Here is an 11058-nt window from a genome sequence, read left to right as displayed (position 1 = left end):
TCTAGTTTTAATATATTTTGATCTAAACGTTTCGGTTCATCAGTTTGGTACTCTTGTCTGACACTGAGGGTAGCAGGGCCGGTCAGCTGCCAGTGTCAACGCGTCCCTCCGCCTTTTGTAGTTTAAGGGGCATCGATATCATTGTTTCCGACTTGAATTGGCATCTAAATTCAATAGTAATATTACATTCTTACTTGTGACAAGCCGCAACGGCTATTAGTCAACGTCATGTATATAATAAAGAACGGCACACACAGCAATCGAATGAAGCGTGTTGTCAGCAAAACAAATTTGCCACATTCTTAATGAATGTATTGATGAAGGCCTTCATTGCTAACATTCGTCCCAATGCAGCTAGCTGGGCTACACATGTGTCACAAGAAATATGCATACGTATACCGTTGGGGTATAATCACTGTATAGACTTTTGCTTCCTTCCGGATGATGATGAAAATGTGGAAGAATGTCCTCCTCAGTCACTATTACTTTCACTACTACACTACAACCTCCATATAGTTGACTGACGAAACAAGCTTAAGGCTCAAGGGGAGAGCAGTCATAATACTGAACGTAATATGTTTAGCCCCCAAAGCAGTCTTTTTCAATTGCGTATGAGATATTATTGGGGACATTTCAGCTTGTCATGCCATGATCATGAATCGCAATTATAGCTACCATATCTAGGTCCGATAGTTCTTTATGGGCTTCCGTTACAAATAGATAAAGTCATAATGACATGTACCATAAACAATAAATTTATTTGGCTGTTCTTGTTTTTGTTCTGTACATGTTATTTAAGTCTCGATACCAAACTCGATACCAATCAAGCAATTTTTAACTTTGAGACCTCCATATTTACCTACATATTGCAAACATGTAAATAAAAGGGTAAAAGTAGACCCTTAGCCTTTTGGGGGTCGGGGCAGCGGGGCTTCAGTCACTGTGTCTAGCACATATGCATCCCCCTCCACAGCCTCTTCCCTCTCGAACCAAAGTCAGGTATCTATTTTTCACCTGGGTCTTAAGTGATGAAAGCCGTATAAAGTGCCTTTCCCAAATACAGAAATGCCTGAAATTGAAATCTTTTGTCCGCTGGCCTTCGAACATGTAAATATTGTACCACAAATTTAAAGATAGTGAAATGAAAGGTATCAATATGGATACAAATGCGTTAAGTGGACAGTGCTGGATCTGTGAAGGGTTGTGCTGACTGGACCTGGTTTCTAAGTCCACACCTACGACATTTGGTTCAAGTATATGCACGTCGGCTGCAAGTGAACAGAACGTTATCCTCTTTCACTTTTTAACCCACACGACATTTGTGTTTCCTTTCTACAGGTACATCTGCTTCCCGCTTCAGTACAGTTCCATCATGACCAAAACTCGCACAGCCCTTCTCGCGGCCGTGCCGCTTCTCCTGACCGTCACTATCATGGTGCTCCTTCCATTTTTCGAGGCTGGAGGAGAGTTTTACTTCTTTCCACCGTACGTCTCATGCAAGTAAGTTTCAATCTGGCTTAACCACCGCCCCCTCCCCATTACAGGCCCAACGCTTTTATGTATCAAGCAAAAGTCCTGGTGTACCGGACTGCGTACCGGCTGAGTTAGCCGTTGAGCTATCACCAACTAATCACGATAATTTGAATGAGTGAGTGAGTGAGTGAGTGAGTGAGTGAGTGAGTGAGTGAGTGAGTGAGTGAGTGAGTGAGTGAGTGAGTGAGTGAGTGAGTGAGTGAGTGAGTGAGTGAGTGAGTGAAAACAGTCAATTATCAGAAAACGGCTTCTGATTCTACCGTTACTTCTCCACTGTTGCTGCAGGTTCACGGGGGCGATTAAGAGAGGCAGACAGACCGCCATAAACACCTGTTATGGGATCGTCGTGCTGACGATGTTGTTCTGCTACTTCAAGTGTGATTTGTTTGTTTTTGGTTATATCATTGAAAATACTTTTACACACCGGGGGGTGATGTACCCACAACTTTCGGGGTCATCAGGTTCATCGCGTTACGAGAAGGGGCGTGGTAAAAGTAATACGCGTTATAACAATATCCTACAAACAACACAACAATTACCTTAGATTTCGTCTTAGTGAGATCCTAGATCCTGCTTATCTTCTTGCAGCTAATCACATCAGGCTGAATGGTTACTTTACAGCATTCTTCTCCTAAAAAGAGGGATTTATACTTCAAAAACGTCTTTCCGGGCATACACAGAGGCGGTAAAACATGTGCCGAAATAAAGATCATGGAAACACATTTTTCTGACGCACGCAGAAATTCAGTACATAGAACGACGAAGGCCATAATCATTGTCCACGGTACCTTAAAGTAAGTCTATACCTCTGGGTCAGGTATAACATTATCAATAACTTTATTGCACAACAATTGTACGAGGTACAAAGTATGGCATCTACATAGCTATATGTAAGTTTTCTTTTCAACATCCAGCCTTTCCCCCTGCCCGGCGTTGCTAGCGCAAGTTTCGGGGCTTAACTGTATGATGGAGGTGGGCCGGATTGGAGGTAGCCGACCATAGCTTACTTACGACAGGATATTTACTTGAGACGGGGGATATGAGAAGAAAGTTACAATCTTGTCAATCAATTTCTTTACAGAGTAACACTGGTCGACTTTTTGGTCTCAGACTAACTGTATAGTACCAAGGACCAATCTGTGAATTATACCTCCCTAACGTTGTCTGTTTGTTTGTTTGTTTGTTTGTTTGTTTATTTGTTTGTTTTCAAAAGGATCTGGCGAGAGGTAAGGAGACAACAGGCTAGACACAGACAGCTGGTCCCCCAGGCCCTGTCGTCAGTAGACTCCGGACAAGCAGACGTTACCGGTGCAACTCGGCAGACCAACCTCTCCCGTTCATCTTCAGTGGACAGTGGTTCCGAGAGTCAGCAGGCGTCGCCTGACGAGACTGGCCAGATGAGTCGGCAAGTGTCGGTGACGTCCCTGTCTGCACGGCTGTGCGACTCTGCATCAGCTGGACACAAACACGGTTTAAAGGTGGGGTCTGGATAGATTCCACGGGACGGGCTTTTGGGGGCTATAAAGCTGATGGCATATAAGTTCTATTGTAGCTGCCACAAGGCAATGAATGCAAGTGATCTAAAAAAAAAAAAATCACATTATGAGCCGGAATCTCAAACGGTTGTCCTGCCCGTTCATAGCGTGTGCTTCAGGGCCTGCTTAATTACGCTATAGGCCGAGAACTAGTTTTTGGGTGTTCTCGTGTGATTTTTTATGAGGAGGTGCTACTGTCATTAGTAATCACAGGCGCTCTGTTTCACCACAGCCCGATAACAAGGTGGCTCCGGCACGAATCTTAAAAGAGTCATCAAGGAGCTTGGAGGAGCCGTCTGCCCAGCCGGTCAGTCAGAAGGTTCCCTCTGAGTTCAAGCAGCGCATGAAGACGGCCACTACAGTCCTGTTGGTCATCGGGGTGTACTTCATCACCTGGCTGCCGTACTTCGTCGTCATACTTAGATCGGCATCGTTTGGGGACGAAGTGGCGTCGTCGTTAGACGGACCGTGGCAGAGGTTCGCCATGCTGTTCTCTCTGATCTCAGCGTGGTCCAACCCCATCATCTACACTCGCAACCGCCCGTTTCGCCAGGGGTTCTTGAGACTGATTCGCTGCAGAAACTGACGTAGTCCATATGAGGAGAAACTAAGAGTACTGTTGAGTGATTTTTCGCGGCGACTTAATTTTGCGTTAGAAGTTTAAAGGAGACTTTCGCTAAGTTTTAAGTTCGCAGTTGAAACAGTTCTGTGCTACTGTAGAACAGTAACAACTGAACGCATGTGTGTGGCATAATGAATTCGCGGTGAATTCGAAGAGGTCATCGCGAAAATAAACCAGCTCGAACATTTTAAGATTTACAGTAACCTTTACACATTTTGTCCAGTGCCACAAACTGATCACCAACATCATCTACCGACCTTAAATTTCGTGCCACATCAGTTTGTTCTAAGACCATTATAAAACGATAGCTTGATGTATCTCCGTCATTTCTATGTATAATTTACTACGGTGGGGGAGGGCATTATGGCTCTAGGATACTAAGTATCTGATATCAGAGCAACGTTAGATGATGTCCTTCGAAAAATGATCCTCATTTCTTGGGTAACGTCCTGTTATGACAGCCTCAAAACTGTGAGGAGCCATATATCTTTGTTGTACCAAGTCTTCGGACGACTCTTGTCTATCATACACATGATCTATCGAAAATGACACTGAACTGACCCTCTCCGTGTTGCTATATTGACCTGTGACTTTTGAAATTAGAATAGACGTGTTAATAGATGTCTTTCTAGAGTGAATCAGCGTTTTAGATGTATTAGCCAATGCATTGTGTAAAATGTAACGCCATGTTGGTTCGGTTAGTTTTATAATCAGGACTAGGGCTGGGTATCGGTACAGCGTACCGGTGCAAAACCGGTTTTTCTTATTGGACCGGTCCAGAAAAACCGGACCTAAAAAAATTAGGTGGACCGAATGTTGGACCGATTAGAAAATTAACAGATTATTCTATCAGCCATTCACTCGTTTTGGCGCTTGCAGGTGGAAGAAAATAACAAGAGTGAAGTAGAGTAGAGTTTATAGTAATTTCTACCAAGTTTTACAGCCAATCTTACAGGTGCAGTTAGCGTTGTAGGATTTTAAAACGTTAGTGTAAGCCTCATACTCCACCAAACAAATTTCTATGTAGTGAAATGGACCATTGGTATGAGTCATACTGAATCAGGTCCAGGTTCAGGTCCGGACCTGGACCTAATCCTTTGGACCTGAACCGGACCTGGACCTGAATTTTCTGTACCGGTACCCAGCCCTAATCAGGACTGTCATCTATATGTCGTAGTCAGGTTAACGTTAGATGCAAGTGAGATTGACGTTCCGTTTTTTTTTCTCTCGTTCCTGTCGGACATATCTTTAATTGATATCATCAAAGACTAGGCCCCATGGGTTGATATTGTCTGTAGATAGATATAAAAATATGAATGGAGGGATACGTTATAGGAAAGAATGAAACATCATGATATCAGAATTGTTCCTGTCTGTGGGATGTGACATCATGTGAGGCAATAGCACGCTCGCCACTTAGGCAGCCTGAGTGACCGATAAGGGATCACAAGGCATAAGCGCTGCTTATCGAATGGAGTCTGAACTGCAGGGGAGACAGTGCTACTAACGTTACATGTAATGTCATCGGCGCAAGTAAGGCAAGGATCATGAGTAAGCGGGAAAATGCCCTATCATGTGATGAATAAATAATTTAACTAGAGTTCGGCGACCTCATACCTCCATGAAAATTTAGAGCTTTCGTAACTTTCATGCAATTGACTAACACATTAACATAATTTATGCATGGTGTTGTTCATTATTGACTAACGTACACATGTCACAGTTATAAAATTCCCATTATTAATCATAAAGCGGTTTTGCAATTTTTACATAAATTATACAAATAAGTTCCTCATTACCATATTTGGTATCTGCTTACACCTATCGTAATTAACATGTGTTACATGTATTGAGGTCCAGTTATTGAAAACAATGGAACTATACAATTTCCTCATTAATTATGCAAATTAAGTCCTCATTTGCATAACACGTATATCATTATGAACATCTTTGCCTAAGCTACCCGCATGCCTAAAATGCAGGCAATCCGTCGTTTCTTTCTGCAGTTATCCTCTTTGGAGTGTCTTGACAAAAACACCCATGCAGTTCCACAATTAAATGTTAGGGAGCTGAAACTTGCCCCACTTTTTCATGACACCAAAAGCTATCTACCACCAAAATATCAAGACCATAGCATGTCTGGAACAAGAGATACATTGAAAAAACTGCTATGATAGAATGTTCTCATTAATTATGCAAATGTACTCCTGTTTTGCATAATTAGTATCTCATCTTGTAAAACATTGTCTAAGGTACCTACATACCAAAAATGATGAAAATCCGTTGTTCCCTTCTTGAGTTATCGTCTTCAGAAGTTTTTGACAAAAATGCCCCTGCTTTCCCAAAACTAGACGCTAGGGGGCCCAAACTTAAGTCACTTATTTCTTAGCACAAGAGCTATCTAACACTTCAAAATTGTGACCATAGCTTGCTCAGAACACGAGATAGCAAACCCGGAAGTTGCGCTGCAGTACCAAGGGAAGCCGCTAGGGGGACCAAAATCTAATCATTTCCAGCTTTCATCACACCCTACCAACACACCAAGTATGAAACCAATCCACCAAGCCGTTCTTGAGTTATCTTGTTTACACACAGACAGACAGACACACAGACACACAGACAAACACAGGGTAAAATATAACCTCCATGACATTTCATGGAGGTAATAAATAAAAATCCTTCAATTCCTGTGTGCTCCTGTATTAACTGTAAAAGCAAATGGAATAGACAAGGATCGTCTGATTTTTATTATGTCTTCTTCTTCTGTCGAAAAGCCCTCATTCTTCATGTAGAATATTTTGGAATATTTTTACAATCATCAATCAGGGGTGCCTATAATGAATAATGAAAAATGCCTAAGCATTTGCACGAACATGCATGAGATTCGTATGCGAAAACGCACGAACCTTATGTGATACGCACGAATCTTATGTGATACACACGAACCTTATGTGGTTTGCATCTGATTTGTAAAATTTCGCGTCTTCGTTGATTCCATTTTTATCCATGACAAGTACCTGCCATCTCCATGAGTCATGAGACCAACGTGCTAGGTGAAACCGGTCCAAACCGGAAGTAGGAAAGTCGTGGAAGTGTTATTATTTGCTACCGCATCCAAACCGATAAAATTAAGTGCATCAAATAGCAAATCAATGGCATTTTCATGACGATTATTCACATAATAAAATACCACTAATACTTACATCTTATACTGATTTATCTTAATGTATCTATTGTTTGGATTTCATAAAAATGTTGACTTACATTTCTACGTTAAGCTGCGTTCTTTCACATAAAAGCGGAAGTACGCTTGATCAGCCGGCATTTTCAAGAAGATGGCGGATAGTCAGAGTGGAGAAGTTGGGGAAGGCTCCGAAAAACCGTCAGAAAACACAAATACGGCCACCAACAGCGATGAGACGGACATCAAGACTCCACAGATCCCAGTCGGACCTCCACATTCTAGCAGTAGGTTCGAAGTCGCTGCAGTCAACGAGGACAAAGATGAGAAGTCCGACACAGCTGGTGGGAACGGTAACGTAGCGCCGGGGAGCGCTCCGCCGGCCGATGCGACTGTCAAACCGTCGCCGTCGTACAGCGCCACCGGGGCCAGCCAGGCGGAGTCCAACCTCGGGTCCGAGCTGTCCAGCGAGGACGCCAAGCCTAACCGCTTCTCCGTGCGCTTTGCCGACGGGCGAGATGACGAGGCCGCCGATAACTTGGAGATGTCGTCGTTGGGGAGGGGGGCGGAGTCTCCACCAGCCTCCCCACAAGACACACAGGGCGACACCCACCACAGAACTTTTGGGCACAACACGATCGATGCTATTCCTCTCATGGACTACTACAGGAACTCCTCACAGTTTTTGGAGGGAGAGGACGTCAAACGACGGCCTACTCTTGTGGAGTTACACGAAGGCAAAGTAAGTTATTATGACGGTGATAGATTTATGATAAATGAATGAAGTTAACATGTAACGTTAACTTTGTAACATAAAATACCATTGAATGTCGACTTTATAAAAACATACAATCAAAACATATACAGTAGGAAATTCTTCAGATGAACTGTGATAACAAAAGCCCTATGTAAAAAGCCCTATGGCTGGTTACATAATACAACTTTGACAATTATGTTCTAGCATATATGAATTATAATAAAGCCCTTTCAGAAGTTTCACAGAGATCAGACCTTAACTTTAATAATGTTTGTGGCACATGACCGGGATACCATCTTCAGGATGAAGGCATCTGCTGTGGGCTCCCGATCTGCACTCTTGCTGTTTGTACTGTTTGCTCTCCCATAATTTGTCCAACCTGGTTTTGAACTCATTTATTTACAGATTTAGAGTCCACTACATCCTGTGGTAGGGCATTCCAGTCATTTACTACCCTGACACTAAAAGACTTAGCCCTGAATCTTTTCCTGGCCAAGGGAACCTTACGTTTGAGGCTATCACCCGTGTTTCATGCTCAGTCTGAAATGTGAAGAAGGACTTAAGGGTTATTCTGAAGTGACATGTCTGATTATAAACCACGTTAAGGTGTAAAATAGCTTTGTACATTTTTAGTAAGCTGCATAAGACTATATAAGGGGAAAATGTTTGTGGCACTTTATGGAATATGTTCTCCTTTGAGGGTTTGCAGAATTCAACTTGAAAATATGTTGTGCAGCACAACTCCATAAATTTTGCTAAACATTCCCAGCTATAAAAGATAATGTTAGAAAAAGTGACCTTCTTTATTTTTTACCTCCTTTTACACAGTTACTGTGCACCTGTCTATGTGCACATGGGCTGTAGAAACAGTTTAGATTATGTTTGAGCAAGGAGCTTTCATCGATGAAAGTCCCTTGGTTTGAGTTGGCTGGGTGGTGCACACATTCTTAGCAGGGCGATAAGGCTGGGACCTTGTGGCATGGGTGACAACACCAAAGTGTTTGTAGAACACTTGTCAGCTACTTGCTTTGGCAAGTCTGGAGTCTGCTGGTTTGGACTGGCCCAAATTCAGGTTAGATATATGTGGTTTATCATATCACCAATAGAAGATCTACAAGACTGTATGCCAGGCATATTTTACAACTATGTATCACATTTTCTCAGTTGAAACATACCAGCTTCACATGCATACAGCAGTTGAAATTGGGTCATTGTACATCTAAAATTCTGGTCTGAGTGTGAAAGAAAGAGTACTACGGCTACAACTTAGTACAAGGGCACAATGTCTCTATTACATGGTTGAGAAAAAAGCAGTTGCTAATGGCTAAGAAGGAATTTGCCCTTTGACAGTTCGAGATTACTTGAAAAGTGTGTTATTCTGTACATAGTAACTGCGTTATACCCTCCCCCCAAGGTCGGAACATTGTAGTTATTGATTTTATCTATATACAGCGGGCTGTCAGTATTAGAACTGAAACTTGATCATCATTCTAATGCATTTCTGACCAAATTATTGATTCATATGCACTGTCACAATGTGTATAGTCCTCAAAGTGTAAAACTTGGATCTGAGATGCACTGAAAAGGGTAAGGGTGAAGCTACCCCAACAGTCACAGTTGTTAGACAGGTTTTTATCCGTCTATTGTTAAAATTGACTCAAACCCATTTAACCTCCCTTTAAACTTGTTATTCCAGTTGCACTGTGAAGCCTTGCAAGTGTCTGTTCTCTGTTAACCTGTCAGAATATTGGAAAGCTTTAAAAGCAAGCAAACTCTCTTGGGCAATGTTAAATGTTATAGCTTACAGTAACAGTTAGTAACACTCAGTAATGTTGGAACTGGGCCAGGATCAGTGTTTGTAGGTCTTAAAGCGGAAAAGGTATACAAAAACAAGCTTGCAAACATAATGCAAAGTTCTTGAGAATGACCTCCAGTACCCTTTCATTCTAGGAAACAGAACAGAGGGCTGCTGGCGTAAGGAAATAGGCAAACTACTTTGGTGTACTTTTTAACAATTTCTCTTGCATGTACATGTACATGTAACCTACATGTACAATGTACAGACTACAGTAAATGTAACAACTGCTGTCAATGGTACATGCTGTGAATTTTACAGTGATGGCAAAAAAAGTTGAACCTATATTTGTCTGTATTAACTTCCCAATACCAGAAATACCAATTCATTCTACTGTGACATTTTACATTACACCATTACCCTGCATAAGTCTTGTCCTATTCAAGTCTTGTCCTATGTTCTGTTTCGCTATCAGCCTGAACTGCCAGTATTGGTGCGGTTTGTGATCCATCTCGAGAAAAGCTTTATACTGTAACAGTAACGATAGCTCTCACAGATGATTATCCAGAACACACTGCAGGTTTATTGGTTGGTGCTGTTGAAGAGTGTAATTAGCTCTCTAACCTGGCATGGAGGACACAGATGCTGCCAGTGACGCAGGCAGGGAAATATCATGTGACTGTGGTTGTTAAGATAAATCCATTTACATACACACATGTATTTTAGCGAGGATTTGGTTTTTTGGCAGGAGAAGAAATGAGTGTTGTGTTTTAAGCTTGTTGTAGCAACAATGTATATTATATATATAGCACAAAAATGTAAGTTAGAGGACAGGAGTCATGAAAGCAGCAAAAATATATCAAGATTTATAGTAAAATAATAATATTCAAGGTTAATCAGCAACTGTGCTCAAAATACGTTTTTTTTAGCCAGGTTGACCAAGCATCAACCTGAGTCAAAAGCAACATTTTAGGTTGCCCCCACTTCCAAGTTTGTAATTTCAGCTTTTACATTTCACTTTTTTGTAGCAAGAACTAGGAAAACTGATTGGTGAGATTGAACAAGAATTAAGAAAACTTAACTGCCATGGTGGGTACTTCAACAGAATCATAACTGAGAGATTACATATAAAATTTAGATGGCAAAAAACAGGTCTACTCATGGGAAAGGCAAGAAGAAGACAGAAAGCTTATTGTTTTGAGCAATATATATTTCATCATTCTTATTTTGAACCTGCCTTTTGCACTTTTCTCCCTGGCCAGTCACTAATGATAACAGGTACCAACATGTGTTTTTAGAGAAGGTTATTATTATTTTGGACTCTGTTCTTAAGAGGATTCACCAAAGCAGCTGGTGATCGATCCCAATTCTTGAATCCTGGTATAAACCTCCCGAATCCAAGGTGGTGTTACCATGATTCTGATCTGGACCTGGAGAATCCCAATTTACAAATCCTGGTACTCTGTGGTATGAACGCATCGTGACTTACAAACGGGTCACAGCCCCATTAAGACCTGTGACCCTCATCTTTCTCCTTTCTCCTACACATCACAGGTGGAGTATAATGAGTCTGAGATCCGGGTCAGACAGACATTACTGGTAACAGGTCCTTAGGGAGCAGTTGGGCCTGATGGC

General features: G+C 41.8%; 2 protein-coding genes across 13 annotated transcripts in view; both read left to right on the top strand.

Moving 5' to 3' along the window:
- LOC118410270 (5-hydroxytryptamine receptor 1E-like) overlaps positions 1-4465 on the top strand; it is a 6734-nt gene extending 2269 nt beyond the window's left edge. The window contains exons 2-5 of one of the 2 annotated variants that reach the window (XM_035811828.1): positions 1339-1500; positions 1819-1908; positions 2747-3011; positions 3301-4464. In XM_035811828.1, the coding sequence (XP_035667721.1) occupies positions 1339-1500; positions 1819-1908; positions 2747-3011; positions 3301-3654 (871 nt within the window). In that variant the 3' untranslated portion in view covers positions 3655-4464. Of the gene's footprint in view, positions 1-1338; positions 1501-1818; positions 1909-2746; positions 3012-3300 lie in introns of both variants that reach the window. The other variant, XM_035811829.1, reaches the window with a different exon arrangement.
- A 2528-nt stretch (positions 4466-6993) lies between these two features.
- LOC118409368 (solute carrier family 12 member 1-like) overlaps positions 6994-11058 on the top strand; it is a 28629-nt gene continuing 24564 nt past the window's right edge. For all 11 annotated transcript variants that reach the window (XM_035810350.1, XM_035810348.1, XM_035810344.1 and 8 more), the window contains exon 1: positions 6994-7613. In XM_035810350.1, the coding sequence (XP_035666243.1) occupies positions 7026-7613 (588 nt within the window). In that variant the 5' untranslated portion in view covers positions 6994-7025. The remainder of the gene's footprint in view (positions 7614-11058) is intronic.

The sequence above is a fragment of the Branchiostoma floridae genome, chromosome 2 (genome assembly GCF_000003815.2).
Source record: "Branchiostoma floridae strain S238N-H82 chromosome 2, Bfl_VNyyK, whole genome shotgun sequence".
Classification (NCBI taxonomy): domain Eukaryota; kingdom Metazoa; phylum Chordata; class Leptocardii; order Amphioxiformes; family Branchiostomatidae; genus Branchiostoma; species Branchiostoma floridae.
Note: the sequence above shows the minus strand (reverse complement) of the source record. Positions and strands in the feature narration are given on the sequence as shown.